The sequence below is a fragment of the Amphiprion ocellaris genome, chromosome 16 (assembly GCF_022539595.1).
Source record: "Amphiprion ocellaris isolate individual 3 ecotype Okinawa chromosome 16, ASM2253959v1, whole genome shotgun sequence".
In the NCBI taxonomy this organism is placed as follows: domain Eukaryota; kingdom Metazoa; phylum Chordata; class Actinopteri; family Pomacentridae; genus Amphiprion; species Amphiprion ocellaris.
The window spans coordinates 30,958,757-30,978,000 of record NC_072781.1 but is presented as its reverse complement, the minus strand read 5'-3'; the positions used below and the strand labels follow the sequence as shown (position 1 = coordinate 30,978,000).

Genomic DNA, 19,244 nt, shown 5'->3' with positions numbered 1-19,244 from the left:
AAGTGATTCTTTTTACCAGCTGAAAAGTTAAAGTGACTCAGGGACAAATGTTTCCTGGTATGGTTGCTGTGATACGTTCATGTTTCTTTATGCAGATTCCTGTTTGTTTGCTTTGATAGCAGCTCACTGACATTTAATTACATACAGCAAAACATATAGATCATAACATAAACATAGCGACAGCAAAGCCATAAAATATAACACTGATGCACTGAAAAGAACAGCCCAGCCCAAACAGAAAGTTGGCCCTCTAACAGCCAGAGCAGCATTCCCGACACACCTCAGCTCTACTTAATAACTCTAATTAACTCCTAATCCAGAGCCAAGAGTACATCTACAAGTAAGTGGGACACAACTCCATTTTCACATTTCTAACAAGGTTGTTTTTAATTTATTTGATCTAAGATGTGTTAATATCCCCATATACCATGCCAATATACACAAATACAATTTATTTTTCAAGCAAGCATTTATGATATATATTCTGTTGTTGTACATTTCAGTACAACGTCAGCTGGAAAACCCGGAACCTTCCTCCAGGAAATCATGAGTTTCCATGAACCAGTTCTGTTATTATAACGTGTCTTCAGATAGATGTTGGACAGTACTGTGTCTGACTGATTTAATGAGGTACCACTGAAACAAAAGTGCTAGTTAACAGTACAACAGTAAAGTCATTGTGGGTTTTGAGGTCAGGAAGTCTGACTAGAGTTGACTTTTCCAACTGGGAACTTCCTATTTCTAATGAAATTAACAAATACTATACAGCCCGTATAAAAAGTATTCATCCTTGTTGAAAGTTTGCCTACTTTTATTGCTTTTCAACATTCAATCGTGGCTAATTTTATTCAGCATTTATGACTAGAATTTACAAAAAAACAAAAAACTCTGTCATATCAAAGTGAAAACAGATCTCTGTGAAATAGTATCACTTAAAATATACTGTGCAACCAGTACTTGTTCTTCAGCAGTCAAAGCTTTACCAAAGAGTAGAAAAAAGAAATCTCAACTATAGTTCACCAGAAGGCAGTGGGAGACTCTAAGGTCAACTGGAGGAAGGTTCTTTGGTCTCACAAGACAAAAATTAAGCTATATGTCCATCAGACTGGACACTATGTTTGGAGGACACCAAATTCTGCACATCATCACAAACACTCCATCATCTCCTCCATGAAGCACAGTGGTGGAAGCATCATGATGTGAAGCATGGTGGTGGCAGCATCGTGATGTGAAGCATGGTGGTGGCAGCATCGTGATGTGAAGCATGGTGGTGGCAGCATCATGATGTGAAGCATGGTGGTGGCAGCATCGTGATGTGAAGCATGGTGGTGGCAGCATCATGATGTGAAGCATGGTGGTGGCAGCATCATGATGTGAAACATGGTGGTGGCAGCAGCATGATATGAAGCATGGTGGTGGCAGCATCATGATGTGAAACATGGTGGTGGCAGCAACATGATGTGAAGCATGGTGGTGGCAGCATCATGATGTGAAACATGGTGGTGGCAGCATCATGATGTGAAACATGGTGGTGGCAGCAGCATGATATGAAGCATGGTGGTGGCAGCAACATGATGTGAAGCATGGTGGCAGCATCATGATGTGAAACATGGTGGTGGCAGCAACATGATGTGAAGCATGGTGGTGGCAGCATCATGATGTGAAACATGGTGGTGGCAGCATCATGATGTGAAACATGGTGGTGGCAGCAGCATGATATGAAGCATGGTGGTGGCAGCAACATGATGTGAAGCATGGTGGCAGCATCATGATGTGGAGCATGGTGGTGGCAGCATCATGATGTGAAGCATGGTGGTGGCAGCATCATGATGTGAAACATGGTGGTGGCAGCATCATGATGTGAAACATGGTGGTGGCAGCAACATGATGTGAAGCATGGTGGTGGCAGCATCATGATGTGAAACATGGTGGTGGCAGCATCATGATGTGAAACATGGTGGTGGCAGCATCATGATGTGAAACATGGTGGTGGCAGCAACATGATGTGAAGCATGGAGGTGGCAGCATCATGATGTGAAACATGGTGGTGGCAGCATCATGATGTGAAACATGGTGGTGGCAGCATCATGATGTGAAGCATGGTGGTGGCAGCATCATGATGTGAAACATGGTGGTGGCAGCATCATGATGTGAAACATGGTGGTGGCAGCATCATGATGTGAAGCATGGTGGTGGCAGCATCATGATGTGAAACATGGTGGTGGCAGCATCATGATGTGAAACATGGTGGTGGCAGCATCATGATGTGAAACATGGTGGTGGCAGCATCATGATGTGAAACATGGTGGTGGCAGCATCATGATGTGAAACATGGTGGTGGCAGCATCATGATGTGAAACATGGTGGTGGCAGCATCATGATGTGAAACATGGTGGTGGCAGCATCATGATGTGGAGCATGGTGGTGGCAGCAACATGATGTGAAGCATGGTGGTGGCAGCATCATGATGTGAAGCATGGTGGTGGCAGCATCATGATGTGAAGCATGGTGGTGGCAGCACCATGATGTGAAGCATGGTGGTGGCAGCAGCATGATGCTTCTCAGTAACAGGTCCTGCAAAGCTTTGAAAGATAGAACGTGAAATGAATGCAACAGAGTATGAAGAAATTCTGGTGCAACCTGATGCAAGAGAACTGAGACTTGATTTGTTTTCCAGCGAGACAATAAAAAGAAAACAGCGAAAGATACACAGAAATGGTTTAAAGACAGCAAGGTGTTTATGGAGCGCTCAAATCAGAGCTGAGGCCTCAATCTAATCGAGGATTAGCGGCTGGACGTGAAAAGGGCTGTTCAAGACCTTCATTTATCACATATTTAATGTAACCCGACAGAGCTTGAGTAGAATTGTTAAAGACAAGTGGGGTAAAACTGCACAAAAAGAATCAAAAGTTGTGTCCAGATGTTCAGGCTGAGTGAGATCTATCCACAGCAACTCAATGCTTTAACTGCACCCAAAGGTGCACCCGTGGTTTCTTTTACATTCCATATACTGGCTGCTGCTGCTGCTCCCTGAGGCCTCTTTCTGCAGCCACACCCCTTTACTAACCGAGCACACGGTCCATCTGCCTGCTTGGTTATTCATGTTGAGCCGGTGCTGAGAGCAGCCTCTGCAGTTTGCGCTGCACAGTCAGCATGGCTCTCAACATCCCAGGACTGATTGCTACCATCGTCTTCTACCTGCTAGTGCTTGGGATCGGCATCTGGGCGTCCATCAAATCCAAGAGGGATGAAAACCAGACGCAGGCTAACCATGCAGACATGGCTCTGCTTGGAAACAGGAAGATCAGCTTAGTAGTCGGCATCTTCACCACTACAGGTGAGGTTTGTCTTTTTTTCATTGTGCAGCACTCAGTGGGTTATATTTGCATTTGCAGTCATGTCAGAAAGTATTCAGACCCTGTTATGTTTCTTAGATTTATTTTTGAATTAATTTAGGATTTTTTGCCATCGGTCTACTATAAATAACCCAGATTTTTAAAAATTTTGTGCAAATTTACTAAAAATCAAAACTGAAATCTGTCACCTACAAAAGTGTTAAGATCTAGTTTGGTTAAATCGTTCTTGAGATGTGCCTCTACGTTGTCAGGAATCTACGAGAAGCACAGAGATTTTTGCAGTACTTAAGGTAGATTTGATGGAGCAGCAAGATGGAAAACATTGTTAGTAAAATGTGTGGTTGTGATGTCAAATCTCATTCCAGAGAATCTGAGAGTATGAGGAGAGAGATTCTGTGCTGTTCTGAAAAAAAAATTATGGGCAGAACTCCAACCAAAATGTCAGTTGAACAAGTTTCATTTTGCTTCCCATTCCAGTGAAAACCACATTATGGATGCACTTCAACAGCATTCATGGTTGGCTGTTTTTGCATTTTTTTAGAACCAGTCACAGTTGTCATGTGTGAGGCGAAGCAGAAGGTGTGACTTTGATGTTTCCTTAAAGATAGTAACATTTGAATGCAGGAAGATGAGCACTGTGATTAAGATGGGAGTTTTTTTTTCTAGCAAGGCTGCCTTACTGCACAATTCAAGTCCTTTTCAGTGTTGTAGGTTTATGTTAAGCAGAAAAGAGGACAACTAAAATGATCAGCCATTGACAGATTTATACCAGCATCCTACATTTAGAAAGTCAGACTAATGCTGCCCCTAAAGTGAAGCATGGTGGTGGCAGCATCATGCTATAAGGCTGTTTCTTAGCAGCAGAAGGGACAGAGTTGGATGCAGGAAAATACAAACAAGTCCTTGAAGATGAGTGGAGGTGACCTGAAACTGGGACAATGGTTCAAAATCAGCGCCTCATTCACCCAAAGCACACAACACTCCAACTCTGAGTGGCTTCAGAACAGGTTTTTTTTTTCAAATGGCCCAGTCAAAACACTGGCCTAAACCCAAGAGAACATCTGTGGAGAGACCTGAAGATGAGAGTTTACAGATGCTTCTCATCCAATCTGATGGATCCTGAGGTAAAAATGGGATCAACCCCCAAATCCAGCTCTACCCAGAACCTGTAACTGCTGCAAAGCATCATCATTTCTTTTTATTGAGTGTAGATTGGTGGGGAAAATTTATGTTTTTATTTATTTAAAATAAAGGGTCTGAATCCTTTCTGATGTGACTATATATATCTAGACTAGTATGTTTATATTTTTGATATGTTTAGTTTTAAATTTTGCACAAGGTCAGTATATCAGTTATTAATGAGATTCTTGTCCTGATGATTACAAGACCCATACAATTTACAAATGTCAAATTTCTGCTCATGTCTTTCTGATTTGATAAAAACTCTTGTTATTGTCTTGTTAAATCTGTGTTGGTTAATAACACATTGGTATTACAGGTTTAACAAACAGTGCAACATGGATGTTGTCCAGTAGCACAGCAATTCATAAAAATGCTTGAAAAAGGGACAATAATTTGTGATAAATTTGAAAATGTGCACTGTGCAGCCACCTGGGTCGGAGGGACCTTCATCATCGGTACTGCTGAGACGGTTTACGACCCAAAGCTGGGACTGATTTGGGCCGTGATGCCGTTAGCGGCAACGGTGGCCTTCGTTCTTGGTGAGGTTTGACTTTTTTTAACTCATGTTTAACTTTTAAGTACACCATACGTTACCGTTCAAAAGTTTGGGGTCACCCAGACAATTTCATGTTTTCCATGAAAACTCCCACTTTTATCCATGTGCTAACATAACTGCACAAGGGTTTTCTAATCATCAATGAGCCTTTCAACACCATTAGCTAACACAATGTAGCATTAGAACACAGGAGTGATGGTTGCTGGAAATGTTCCTCTGTACCCCTATGGAGATATTCCATTAAAAATCAGCTGTTTCCAGCTACAATAGTCATTTACCACATTAACAATGTCTACACTGGATTTACCATTCATTTGCTGTTATCTTCTTTTAAAAAAACAGCTTTTCTTTCAAAAATAAGGACATTTCTAAGTGACCCCAAACTTTTGAACGGTAGTGTGTATAAATGCAACGAAGTACTCTATTAAAAGAAATAAAAGAAAGTGATCCTGCACATCATCTCCATTAATAAAACCATAGTTATTAAGAAATCCCACTGATCAGAGCATCTATTTGTATCTTAAGTAATATCTCTTTGATTTGAAAACCTTCCTCAGTGTGTTTTTTGCTGCTTTAAAATCACATTTCAACGTTCAAGAGCTTTTCAAGGATGCATTAAAAACCTCAGACTGATGGCAGGTTGATGCTTTATGTTTGGTTTGTGGAAAATTGGATACAATGAAGAGATTAATGAGAATATATTCATGTTTTCAGCCTGACTTGAGCCACTTTTCCATTCAAGGTGGCCTTTTCTTCGCTGAACCGATGAGGGACAAGAAGTACGTGACCATGATGGATCCTTTCCAGATCAAGTATGGAAACGGGCTGAGTGGACTTTTGTCTGTGGCGCCGCTGATGTCAGAAATTATCTGGGTGACATCGACACTGATAAGCTTAGGTAACAGTTCGTGCAGCCGCGTATTGATTTTGCTTATTGATTCATACAAACATGTTTGTGTCGTTGCTTCCTGTCGAATGTGTTCCTACTGTGGGTGGTTTACATGTGTGACTGTGGGATTCTTTTGCCAAAATCCTGCAATAGTGTTGTTTGTCTTTACTCTGTCGGCCTTGAAATGCAGCATTGAAATGTTTTCAGCCAAATGCAGACGTTTATGTGCTGTTATTCATTGAATCTGTTCTTGAATCAATGTCTCTCTGGTATCTGGTGTGTACTATTTGAATATTTTAACCCCTTAACACCTTCAGACCAGATTTTTTTCTGCTGAACAAAAAAAAAATATCCTGTTGCTTTTTGATATTTTATTTTAATGTTTTATTTATTTTTACTCCACCAAGGAATGTGGCAGAGTTAAGTGACAATCGGCGTACATTTGTCTGTCTGTCTGTCTGTCTGTCTGTCTGTCTGTCTGTCTGTCTGTCTGTCTGTCTGTCTGTCTGTCTGTCTGTCTGTCTGTCTGTCTGTCTGTCTGTCTGTCTGTTAGCAACATTACTCAATAATGGATTGATGGATTTGGATGAAATTTCCAGGGAAGGTCAGAAATGACACAAGGACCAAGTGATTAGATTTTAGCAGTGATGCAGCTCATAGTCTGGATCCACGGATTTGTTAAAGATTTCTGTATCATTGCCAGATAGCAGCACAGCATCACTGTAACCATGACAACAAGTGAACACTACATCAGCTGCCTGCTGACGATCACATGATTATGATCCTACTACAAATCCACCGCTGTGGACTTATCGGGACTTATCCATCAGAAATGATACAAGGAACAAGTGATTAAATTGTGGGGGTGTTTCTGAGTCCCATCAATTCCCGCCACCTGATACATATTTAGGTCACATGATTCTGTATCTGTACATAATGTTCACATGCATAACACACGTCTGTGCTCAGTGCAAGATCATTTTTTATTGAAGATTTTATCCTTCAGAAATGATACAAAGACTGAGCAGCCTTGACAGAGTACTGCACTCTGAGTGCTTCTCTTGTTTAAAATGGGAATATTCGTATTAATGAACATTTACATGTAAATATGAGAGATCATAGCCATACAGCTATTTTCCATCTCAAGTCCCATTTGCAGGTTAAAAATAAAAAATACAAATAGCCTAATACCATAACTGAACAGAGACATACCAACAAGCAACAACACATATTGCACACAAACAGACAAAAGCTGGGGGACCAAGACAAGCTACCAAGCGGTAATTAATTAGCATTTGCACATGATTATATTGCAGATATCGCTTTGTTGCTATTGCACATTGCTCTCTATCACTATTGCACATAGTTATACGACACTTACCTCTGTCACAGTTACACAAGATTCCACTACACTATCACAATCGCTCATGACCCTCTAACACTAGTACACATGATTTTATTACATAAAGCTACACAGCTTTTACTCCTCTCCAGTATAGAAATACAGGGAAAAAACAAAACATTTTTGCCAGGTCAAATTTTTATTAATATTTTCACACATCCATAACAATGTATGTCATGACTGAATGCACATAAAATGTCATTAAATTTAAAAAAACAGGATATGTTTTTAATATTTGCTTCAAGTTACCGGTCATACCTTCATTGTGATTGGATAATCAGGAACCAATAAGTGACAAAGCATTATTCAAATGACGAAATCACAGATTTTTATTGGTGTAGACCCAAAAATTAGTCATGTCCATTCCAGTGGACGCTGGTCTGAAGGGGTAAAGTCAACGACTAGTTTTTGAAATTTGCTCCTGATGAAACACCCCAAAATTCAGTTAATAGCAGTCACCAAACTGTGAGGCCAGATAAACAGCTCTATGGATAAAAGAAGTATTGTGAAATTCAGTAAGTCTCCCCAGTTAACCTTATCACCAGGCCAGAGTGGGATTTACAAAAACTCTACCCAAAAATTGCATTTTTGCTATTCAAAGGGGAGTAAATAACAGCCCTAATACTGAGTTGATGCTAATTAGTTGGTATTAAACCTTATGCTCAGCTACAATTCAGCCAAATTTGATGCAACAGAAAGTAAACGCAACAAAGCTGCATCCATTTTAACCTTTGTAGTAGCATTTTCACTGAACCTTCCACTTTTTGCACCCTTCAAAAGTTGTGTTTTTAAACCAGAAACAGTCCAGTTCTGGTGCAGGGGCCTCCAGAGTGGAGAATCTTCTAACAGCGTGTGTGTTTGACAGGTGTAACTATGAGTGTGATCCTGGATTTGTCCTACGCTGTTTGCATCTGGATCTCTGCAGCCGTCGCCATCACCTACACTCTGCTGGGGGGTCTCTACTCGGTGGCCTACACCGACATCATTCAGCTCACTCTCATTTTCATCACCTCTGTGAGTACGTCAACCTCGTCCGTTTGCTTTACGGATGCTGAGCAAGTTTTTAGTGGACAAAAAATGGCGTGGAGAGGCGAGCATGTGTGTTTAGTGGAACAAAAGGCCGTTTTCACTGCCGACACGTCGTCACACCAGTAAATGCACAGGTGGATTAGTGAAGCGAAGCCAAACCAGCACTTCGTTTAAGTTTGTTTCATTTTGACAAACTATATCTCATTGGGTACTGCAGCACATTTCTAAATACAAGCAAAAGTTCCTTTTTTAATCCTTTATTAATCCCACAGTGGGGAAATTTGCAAGTATAAAAAATAAAAATAAACCAGCATATACATACATTATGGTTCAAAAGTTTGTTCCTTTTTTTTGAAAGAAAAGCATTTTTTTCCATGAAGATAACATTAAAAGAATCAGAAATCCAGTCTAGACATTGTTAATGTGGTAAATGACTATTCTAGCTGGAAACGACTGATTTTGACATGATATTGATGCATTTTCAGCATCAAAATTAAGAATTCTACCCACTAACTGTGGCAACTCTAATGACTTCATTCCATTTCGAGGGCGTCCTGCTGTTGTTTCTGCTGGTTTGTGGTCATGATTTAACGAGACACCAAGAGGAGCTGAGCTATGACTGATGTTATCAGTTACACCTGTGAATTTCCTGCTGTGCCATGGACCTCAACAGATTCATGTGTGAAGGAGTCCACATGAAAGCAAAACAAATCTCCCCACCCTAGTGCACCAATCAGAGCCGGCCTCAGTCGCTACCTGTTTGTAAAACTGGTTTTCTGTTAAGAATATATTGCCCAAGGGCACACACATAATACTGATGACATAACAGGGGCCTCTGACTTATGAAATCTTCGTCTGGAGCCACACCTAGAAGGCGTTTTATGACCCTTTTCAAATATGTGTGCTCTATGTGACTAATAAACTACGCTTTGAGTGACAAACTGGTGACGAATTTTAAAGAAAAGCAGAAGGAGCAGCAGGAAGAAGCTTCTATATGTACATCTAAAGCACCTCTGTCTTTGTTCAGTGGCTGTGTGTCCCTTTCCTGTTCATGAGCCCGGCATCGGTTGACATCACCACCACATCCTTCAACCACACCTTCCAGCCTCCCTGGGTCGGCAGTCTGACCGCAGACAGAGCCTGGATGTGGATCGATGTCTTTCTACTGCTGGTGAGCATTTAGTGGCCGAATTAAAACCAAAAAAGGAGCTAAAATCAAAGTGAGATCTGCAGCAGTGGAAAAGGACTGAACACACTAAAGCAAACACAAAAGCTGGTACATGTAACTCTGTAAAGTGCTAATATGGGAATAAATCCTTGCATTCTAATTTGTTGCTCTCTGCAGAATGCTCGGTAAGCATTTCATTAATGACACACAGAATTTTATGTATATATATATATATATATATGCCTGATTTGATTCAGGGATATTTTAATAAAACTGGATTATAAATAAAATGAAACAAAATTTGGTTTAATTTTTATATATATATATATATATATATATATATATATATATATATATATATATATATATATATACATATATATATATATATATATATATATATATATATATATATACATATATATGTGTGTGTGTGTGTGTGTGTGTGTGTGTGTGTGTGTGTGTATATATATGTATAAATAGGTGGGGTTGGGGTCAGTAAGCATTTCATTAATGAGACAGAATTATGTATGCATATGGCAGCTAATGTGATTTGTTTCATGAATATTTTGATAAAACTGGGTTATTTAAATGAATTAAATTAAATAACATTTAATATAATTTAAGTAATTTTTTTGTATAATATAATATAATATAATATAATGAGAATTTTCAAAATTGATCAAAATTTTACTTTAAATTCTGCTTTCAACCAGCACAGATATTAAATATCTGATTTAATATTCATTTTCTAAATGCTTATTTCAATATTTTTCCAGAAATAAAAACAAAAATATGCTTTTGCTTAATTTTTTAGAAACACAGAACAATCCAGTGTTCAGTGGTCAAAATTAATGTTCAGAATAATATTTTTTTCCTTTCTATTTAATAAGTTTTTTTTTTTTAATTCTACCTGTCTGTTATTGCTAGTGTGACCTGCATGTATTTAATATAACTGTGCTGTTTGTGTTTATTTCTCCAAGAGTGTTGGAGATCTGGGTTTCCAGGATTTCCACCAGAGGACGTTATCAGCGTCCTCATCAGCCACGGCGAAGCTTCGATGCTACGCTGCAGCCTTTCTCATTCCAACATTTGGGATTCCTCCTGTACTCATCGGAGCCGTGGCTGCATCAACAGGTAAACAGTAGAGATAAATAAAACCCCTGTAAACTTGAAATTTAAACAGTATTATTCTAGCATCCAAATGAATGGAAGCAGCTGTTTCAGTTTAAAATACACAAAACATCAGGTCGATGCGATTATTAAGATTATTATGTCGACTCAACCCATCAAAAATAATCTTTGCACCTTAAAAGGTTGATCTAAACTTTATAAATTAGAACGTTTATTGCAGAACATCAGCAGAACTTAAAAAATACATGTAACAATAGGAAGTTCTCCTGTGTGACAGCGTTTTGAGACTTTTTCTACCTGCTGATGTAGAAATGATGCATCAGTTTGGCTCATTGTGTCTTTTGTAAATCTAATATTTCTCAGACTGGAACCAGACTTCATACGGATCTCCGCCTCCGTTTGAACGAGGCCAAACAGGTCTGATTTTACCTCTCGCTCTGACCCACCTGACTCCACCGTACATCTCCGTCATTGGCATCGGTGCTGTGGCCGCCGCCGTGATGTCATCAACTGACTCCGCCCTCCTGTCTTCAGCCTCCATCTTCTCCTCCAATATCTACAAGAAGAACCTAAGGACCAAGGTGAGAGGCAAAGATGAGTAAAAAAACAAAAACAAAACACAGATGGTCACTCCATGAAAAACATATATCAGATCAGTTTACATATGGTGACTTGTATCATCATGCAAGGTGTTCCCAGGCCAGATGAGATAAGTAGATCTTTCAGTAAGTTCTGGGTCAAACCCAGAGATATGTAAACCCTGAACTCACGAGATGGGTTACATATCTCATCTGGTCAGGGATCCAAAGGGAGTACCAGGCCAGGTGAGATATGTAGTACCTCTAGTGAGTTCTGGGTCTATCGCAGAGATATGTCGACCCAGAACTCACTGGAGGGGTTATATATCTCATCTGGCCTGGGATCATAAGGCGTTCCAGGCCAGATGAGATATGTACTACCTCCAGTGAGTTCTGGGTCAGTCCCAGAGATATGGAGACTCAGAACTCACTGGAAGGGTTATATATCTCATCTGGCCTGGGATCCTAAGGTGTTCCAGGCCAGATGAAATATGTAGTCCCTGAATTACCTCAGTTCTGGATCTATTGTAGAACTCACTAGAACCATTATTTATCTCATCTGTCCTGGGAGTGTCCTAGGATTACCTAGGAGGAACTGGAACATGTTGCTGGTTAGAGGGACGTCTAATGCCCTGCAGCTGTCACTGCAACCAACCCAAAAATAATGAAGGTCTGGATAATAGAAAAACTAATTTCTGGTTTTCTTTCCCACACTTTACAATCTTCTTCTTTCTGACATTGTAGGCCTCAGAGAACGAGATGCGCTGGGTGATCCGTATCGCCGTGGTCTTGTTTGGACTGGCCGGGACGTCGCTGACCTTCCTGCACACCGGCGTCGTGGCGTTCTGGGTCCTGGGAGGAGAAATCGCCTACATCCTGATGTTCCCTCAGCTGGTCTGTGTGCTCTTCTTCAACGTCTCCAACGGTTACGGAGCCGCTTCGGGCTTTCTGGTCGGGTTTTTCTTCAGACTTTTGTGCGGAGAGCCATTGCTAGCATTACCGCCTGCCATCCACTTCCCAGGATGCACCCTCGAGGACGGAGTTTACGTTCAGTATTCTCCCATCAGGACCATCTGCATGCTGATCGTTTTTGCCACCATACTGGGCGTTTCCTTCTTGGCATCATTCCTCTTCAACAAAGGACTGATACCAGAGAAGTGGGATGTATTTAAAATTAAAAACCACGTTTCACCTCAAACACAGACTCCAACAGATGACACCAAGAGACATGAAAACTCAGAGACTCAGTGTGAGAATGGAGGAGTCTCAGATCCAATGTTGGAATCAACATGTTGAACATCAAACTGTATCAGTACTAGGACACGAAACATGGAACTACCTCTCCGGACAACACATACATCATGTAGATTTAGCTGAAAATAGATATTTAAGATGATGAAACAGTAGATCAAATGTTTCTCTTGAGGAGGAAAGTAGGTCTTGTAAAAAGAAATGAAGAAAAATATTTGGTGAAAAAGATGTCTGATACCTGGTCATTTCAGTGGCCATGAGAGCTCAACTTATAATAAGAATAAGAACAAGAAGACTTTATTTCTATAGCAAGTGTTAAAACTGGTGTCAGAAAGTGAATTGCAAAACATTAGAATACACAGAGCATTAGATAAAACTGTTAAATGCAATGGACTGCATAGTGATGTGGTGGTTAGCACTTTGGCCTTGCAGCTAGAAGATCCCCAGTTTGCGTTCCGGCCTTGCTCGGATCTTTCTACATGGAGTTTGCATGTTCTTCCTGTGCATGCGTGGGTTTTCTGTGGGTACTCCGACTTCCTCCCACAGTCCAAAAACATGCTGAGTTTAACTGGTGATTCTAAACTGTCTGTAGGTGTGAATGTGAGTGTGATGGTTTGTTTCTATGTCTAGCCCTGCGATAGATTGGTGATCTGTCCATGGTGTCCCTTGCCTTCATCCGAAGTCTGCTGGGATGCGCGAAATTTGTTTTAACGTCGCAAACGCCACACGTTGGAATGATGGAACAAGACTTTTTTTAATAACTTTATGGGAGATGGCGACGTAACCACGAAACGCCATAGGTCGATGATGACGTAAAGCGAAGACCTGCTGTAAACTAAATATAACCAGATACAGAAACAAACGGTCCTGGGTGTGGAGCATTCGTTCATTCCAGCTGTCAGCTTTTTATCATTGGTAGCTATGTGTTCTCACCCAACCCTGACACAAAGAACCGCTGCTTTATTAGAACTTTGTCAAAGAAAGCTGCTACTTAAAGAATAATTTTAATTCATTCACACTCCCACCTGCATCTGCTTACCCAGTTATTTCCCTCAGTACTTTTACTTCCGATTCATCACGCAGCCAGGTTGTTTTTGAGTTTCCTACCTTTGCGGTCCAGCACTTTTTGTCTTATCCTGTTTTTCCTGTAATCCTCCCCTCTTCTCATTTCTTAGTTTCTACAACCTTGATTCTTCTTTTTATTTCTTAGTCGGAATATGAGGAGAAAGAAGTTGAAAGCAACAGGCCTTTAACAAAATAAGACCTCCTTGCAGCATCAGTTAAACATAATGTGTAGCACATCTGTCCATTTTGTTGTTGCAAAATTTGGTACACAAAGTGGTAAAATGTGATAAGAACATCCAAATTATGTGGGGGTTTTTTACACAAAAATGGTAGTAAATTGAGGAACATATGTTATGATTAACTGATGTATTTTTTCTACACATTTCTCAGTCCTGCTGCTGACATTGTGAATTCCAGCTATGTTGCACCTCTTTTAGGTGCAGAAAAGACTACTGCAACGGAGTTAAACACCCTGCATCCTTGCTCATAGCTTCTCTCTCAGATTTGTAGGATTTGAAATGTTTGATCGATTTCCAGTTCCACATAAAAAGTCAGAGGAGAAGGACAGAGGAGATGAGAAGACAGCTAAAAACCTTCAAAATCCAAATCCTACTAAACATACAGAGAACATGAAGACAGTGTTGTGTGGTGTTGTTTTAAAGAGGCAAAAGGTACACAGAGGATATTAGATTAGGGCCATGTTGTCCCTAAAGTGACTCCTGATTGGCTGTTGGGCTGTACCTGGCCACTGTATTCATTGGTGAGTAATCTGACTTTTATTTTCTAGATAAATCAATCAGTTATGTGGTCTAATAACTGTCAGAAAATGGTGGAAAATGTTGATCAGTGTTTTACAAAACTTCAGATAACATCCTCAAATGTCAGATTTTCCGATTACTGTCAAATAGGAGGAAATAAACCAGAAAATATCACAATTAAATTGCTGGAATCAGAGAATTTTGCTTTTTTTTCCTCAAAGAACTATCACAGAAGTTGGTAATTAATTTAGCAGCTGGCAGCTAACTGATCAATTAGTCAGTATTTGCATCTCTATTTGGCATCTTTTGCTTGTTTTGATGTTAATATTTACGTATTCTTTGACATCTAAAAACCTGATATTCAGAATAACCTGCAGCCTTACAAACTAAGTAGTTTAGAATGTACAATGTTAAGTTAGGGTTTAAAGTGTTTTGATCATGTTGATATATTGCAGATTTAATATTCCAGTGTTCTGCTGCTGCCCCCTGCAGGCTGCTGGAGGTAGTCAGTAACCTCAGTGAGTAGCTATATTTACCTATAAAAGAAGTTTCATTAAATATTTGGAGTGTTTAATCCTTAAGTTTATTTGCACAAGACACAGAAACACTTCTACCAATTTCTACACACTACATCTGAGGTGTTTAAATGTGCTTCAAGCTGCTGTTGGATTAGACTAGTAGTAGAAAGGGATGTCATTCATGCAGAAGTCAGGCTGCAGACTCTCGAACGTGCAGTCAGACACGTCCATGGCACATCCGCCACAGTGGCAGCTCAGGGCCACCGGGTAGGTGACGGTCGGATCTACACCTGGAGGACAGTCAGGAAGCTCAAACGTCTTGTAGTACAGGTCCTGGTAGGTGCACACATGTTGGAAGACGTTGCTGAACAGCGTCTTGATGACTGGATCCTGGAGGGAAACAAGAGTAACACAACATTAACACACAAAGAGGATGTAGACAATCCCAGAGTCAACTAAAAAGTTGCTACACCTGAGTAGAAAGCGACAAAAGCTCAGAAATCTGATGAAAACAAACCGACTGAATCCAATTTTGAATCCAGTTTCAGGAGTCCTGTTTCGTACATGCAGGTTTATTGTCACACTGTCATGAATTAGTGGGATTTCTGAGAAGTGTACATCCATTGTTCATGCAAGTTTCACCTTTTCTTTGACTGTTATCACACATGAGGTGTTTTTTGGGGAAAAGACCTCAGAATGAAAACAGCTCCCTCCTACCTGAACTCTCTCATTCAGGTCTACACTCCCTCCTGCTCCATACAAACACCACAACAGGTTCGATCCATAGCTAGACTCTGCTCTTCTGTGGTTCCCTGGTGGTGGAACGAGTTACCAAACTCTATTCGATCTGCAGTGTCTCTCACAGTCTTTAAGAAAACACTAAAAACCCAGCGCTTCACTGAACACCTTTGCACTTGACAGACTGCAAAAAAGTAAAAATAAAAAATCTTATTGTGTCCCCACTGCCTGTAGCCACCAAGGTCCTATTATCACACTTGAAGTTGTTCTGTGGCTCTTATTCAGGTTGATTTCTCCTGACTACATCCTTGCTTGTGTTTTATCTACTCTCAGATGTACGTCACTTTGGATAAAAGCGTCTGCTAAATGAAATTGTAGAATTGTAGAATTGTAGAATGGGTCAGTGTGACAATACAGCTGGAGTGTTTATGGACATTTATTAAGGCCAAATAGGTGACATTTCTTTTTGTCCAGTTCAATTATCCAAATGTTTCTGCAGTTTGCAAACATGTCTTTATTACTGCTGCTTCACTTTCTTCCTGTTGCACAGTCTATGGATGGTTATCGCCATGGCAACAGGCCAAACACATGCTCAATTTTCCTGAATTTGTTATTAATATTTGTGGTCTCCTGGGCTTGACTTATGCTGTTTTTGTTGCACCAATTATATTTCATGTAGTGCTGAAGGCAGACACAAATGTCCACTAGGGTAAGGGTTTATTTCAGTGCTACACATCTGTTTTCTGTTCTAAAGAACACTGCATCTTGCAGGGTTTGCCACTAGGATTAGACTCACATCTACTGTCCTGCTGTTTGTACCGACAGATCAGATGATGAGAGTCATCAGCTGCTGCTTTAGGTGGCAGGAAGTGACCTCAAGGACGATTTATGTCTTCAGTAAGAAGCGCTGGGCTCGGAGAGAGACGGACTAACACAAGTTTTAGTCTGTGTTGGTTAAATAGATTGATATTACCTTTGTTTTAACCATCCTGTTGTCTTCATTTATGGGCACCAAAAAATCTTGTTTCCTTGTCTGAAAAAATTCCAAAAATTCAGCAAAAAATTGCCCCAAATTTCTGAAAATTTGCAAAACCTTTGTTAAGAAAATTCCAATAATTCCTTAAAAGTTTCCTTTAAAAGTTTTATTTTTTTTTTAAATCCCTCAAATTTGGCAAGAAAATTCTTGTAAATATTTTCCAAAAATGAGTAAAAACCTTCCAAAAAAAATCCTAAATACACACGATGTTAATTTATCAAGTGTAACCTTAACTTTAAAGCCACTAATGTGTTTTCCTTTCACACTGCAGCTGTTTCTCCTATTAAGGAAAGAAATTAATTTCATTTGTCATTGACAGTGACTGTCTTTCATTTCATTTCTCTCCTTTTGCTTCATCACCAACAGTACCTTGGTGACGCAGTGTCCGCTGCAGATGGTGGTTTCCACCGGGTGACACCGAGGACATCCCTCCTTCTCCAGAGACACCGTCTGGTTGATGAGCTGGCAGAGCGGCAGCTGGAAGGCCGCTGGAGGTGGGAAGTGTTAGAGTTTGGTTAAAATATGAATAATGTAGCATCCAGAAGAAACTGAAAACGCAGTGGTCCTGTTAACAAGTTAGCTTAGAGTGAAGAGCTTCTTCTACTAGGATCACTGCAGGATTGGAGGACATTTGGGCTTCAAAGTTTTGAAAAATAAACCTTCTCTTTTACAATTTTCTGCTCCATATTCATCAATAATAGGTAATAAACTATCAAAGGCTTGATTGGCTAAGCTTCCACATCAATGGTAGCATTTTTATTCCATGTTTTCTGTGTTGTTTGCTAACCCTACTCTAATCACAGTAACAGGGTTGCTAATCCATGCTAATGTGATCTTTTTCTCAGCAGTAGAAGCTAGATATTTAGCTGCTGTTACTGCTGACCAAGAGGACAAACTGACTGATGGAAAACAGTCCAAAGAATTAGTCTGATCCTGATAATATGAGGTAGAGTGAGACATTCAATCAAGGCTGACAATGAGATGAAAATATGAAAAATGCAAGAGAGGACATAGCTTTGCTCTACACATTCTTTAGGAAAACTGTTTGATGATGTTAATTCCAGTGTTTCATGTGATTCACTGTTTTCTTCTTCTTCTACCAGCTAAAAAAGTTTTGCTAACAAGGTTATTGTGGGACATACGCTCCATGCAAAATAATAATTATTTAAAATGTTATGCATGGAACAAATAATCCATGTACAGAATATTAAAACATCCAGTTGTTGTGTAAATTTACTTGAGACTAAATCTGGGGGAAAAAAAAAAACTGGGAGAAAAGAATGTTTGGAAATATTTTTTAAAGTACCAAATAAGTCTGGAGTTCCCCTCAAATATCACTTTTCTCTTGTTCCACCCCCCTGATGACCAAACTAAATCTCTAATAAACAGCTAAAATGAAATTTAAATCTGGTTTTTTTTTGGTATTATTTTTTTCATTGATGTCTCTTGTAATTGTGGGAACATTACTACATTAGTAAAGTGTTAGTATTTGTGATCTTTATTGCACATTTGTATGAACTTTTGCATTATTTCCACCCTTACAGGATAACTCATTCATACATATCATGTACTCACTGCTGAAATGCAGCTTCTCATTTGACTTTTAGGGAAAATGCATCAGTAAAAGTTATAAAAGCAAGTTTTATTTAGTTGGTTTGCTTGTTTGTTTTTTCTGCAGACTTTAATTTGAGTCTTGCAAATATAAAGATGGATCTTAAGCGTTTAGAGAACATCAAAAAAACTTAAGCTGTAAATCAACACAGTGTACAACTGAATTTATCTGTAATGTGATTACAACAAAGGACAAAATGTTTTAAATGAGCATAAAATGAATACGTACAATGTTATTCCTAAATAGGCTGAAGCTGTGGACAAGATAAATGATGCGTTACTTACAAATATTTGGTGTAAATGTGTGACTTTTCTCCATTATTCAACTGTAATTCAGCGTGTCAGAGTTCATCATGTCAGAAAATGACAGCAAGTGATAGTCAGTGTTATTGAGTGTTTCGTTGGTTGAGAAGACAGAGTTAATGCTCTTTTGTTCTTAATTTCTTACAAAAAACATACATTTTTAACAATAAAATGCTAAATTATTAGCAGGACATTTGCTTTTTTTTGTGAAAATAAAACCTTATTTCAGTGTAATTCTGTCATAAGTTAAAATCTGTTCTCTTTACCTGCTGGAGCCAGCGGCCACACGGAAGATAAAGCTCCCAGAAACAAACTCAACACCAGGGGCAACATCTCTCTGCTGCAGGGGACACTTAGTCGGTTAATCAGTAATTCAGTCAACTATGATGTGAAATAAACAACAGTCAGAGAAACATTTAGATGAATCAGGTCTTACCTCTGTGGTCTGCAGCAGTGCTCTGAGCTCAGCAGAATCAGTTTTTATATCAGCAGGAGTCTGGTGTCCAAACAAGCTCATATTGGATTTCACTGCTTCAGTCCTGATCACCTGTTTTTGTTAAAAGGAAGAAAGATGGTCTGGTTTTAAATCTTTATTGATCCCGGGGATTAGTTTGTACCGTTTTTACATCCTGTTACACTCTTCTCAAGTGGAAGGCCTTGAAACGTGGGT

At 39.6% G+C, this 19,244-nt stretch overlaps 2 protein-coding genes across 2 annotated transcripts; one reads left to right on the top strand and one right to left on the bottom strand.

The window, feature by feature from the left end:
• The first annotated feature begins 3,061 nt into the window (after positions 1–3,061).
• On the top strand, positions 3,062–14,567 carry LOC111583962 (high-affinity choline transporter 1-like). The gene is made up of 8 exons (XM_023293212.3): positions 3,062–3,337; positions 4,964–5,077; positions 5,837–5,992; positions 8,251–8,399; positions 9,442–9,585; positions 10,566–10,719; positions 11,080–11,297; positions 12,039–14,567. Exons 1-8 carry the CDS (start codon positions 3,154–3,156, stop codon positions 12,588–12,590), a joined length of 1,671 nt encoding a protein of 556 aa, XP_023148980.2. The 5' UTR covers positions 3,062–3,153; the 3' UTR covers positions 12,591–14,567.
• A 368-nt stretch (positions 14,568–14,935) lies between these two features.
• On the bottom strand, positions 14,936–19,124 carry lhb (luteinizing hormone subunit beta). The gene is made up of 4 exons (XM_023293213.3): positions 19,011–19,124; positions 18,841–18,914; positions 17,030–17,148; positions 14,936–15,276 (listed from the first exon to the last, which is right to left on the bottom strand). Exons 2-4 carry the CDS (start codon positions 18,905–18,907, stop codon positions 15,043–15,045), a joined length of 420 nt encoding a protein of 139 aa, XP_023148981.1. The 5' UTR covers positions 18,908–18,914; positions 19,011–19,124; the 3' UTR covers positions 14,936–15,042.
• Between the last annotated feature and the right edge of the window lie 120 nt (positions 19,125–19,244).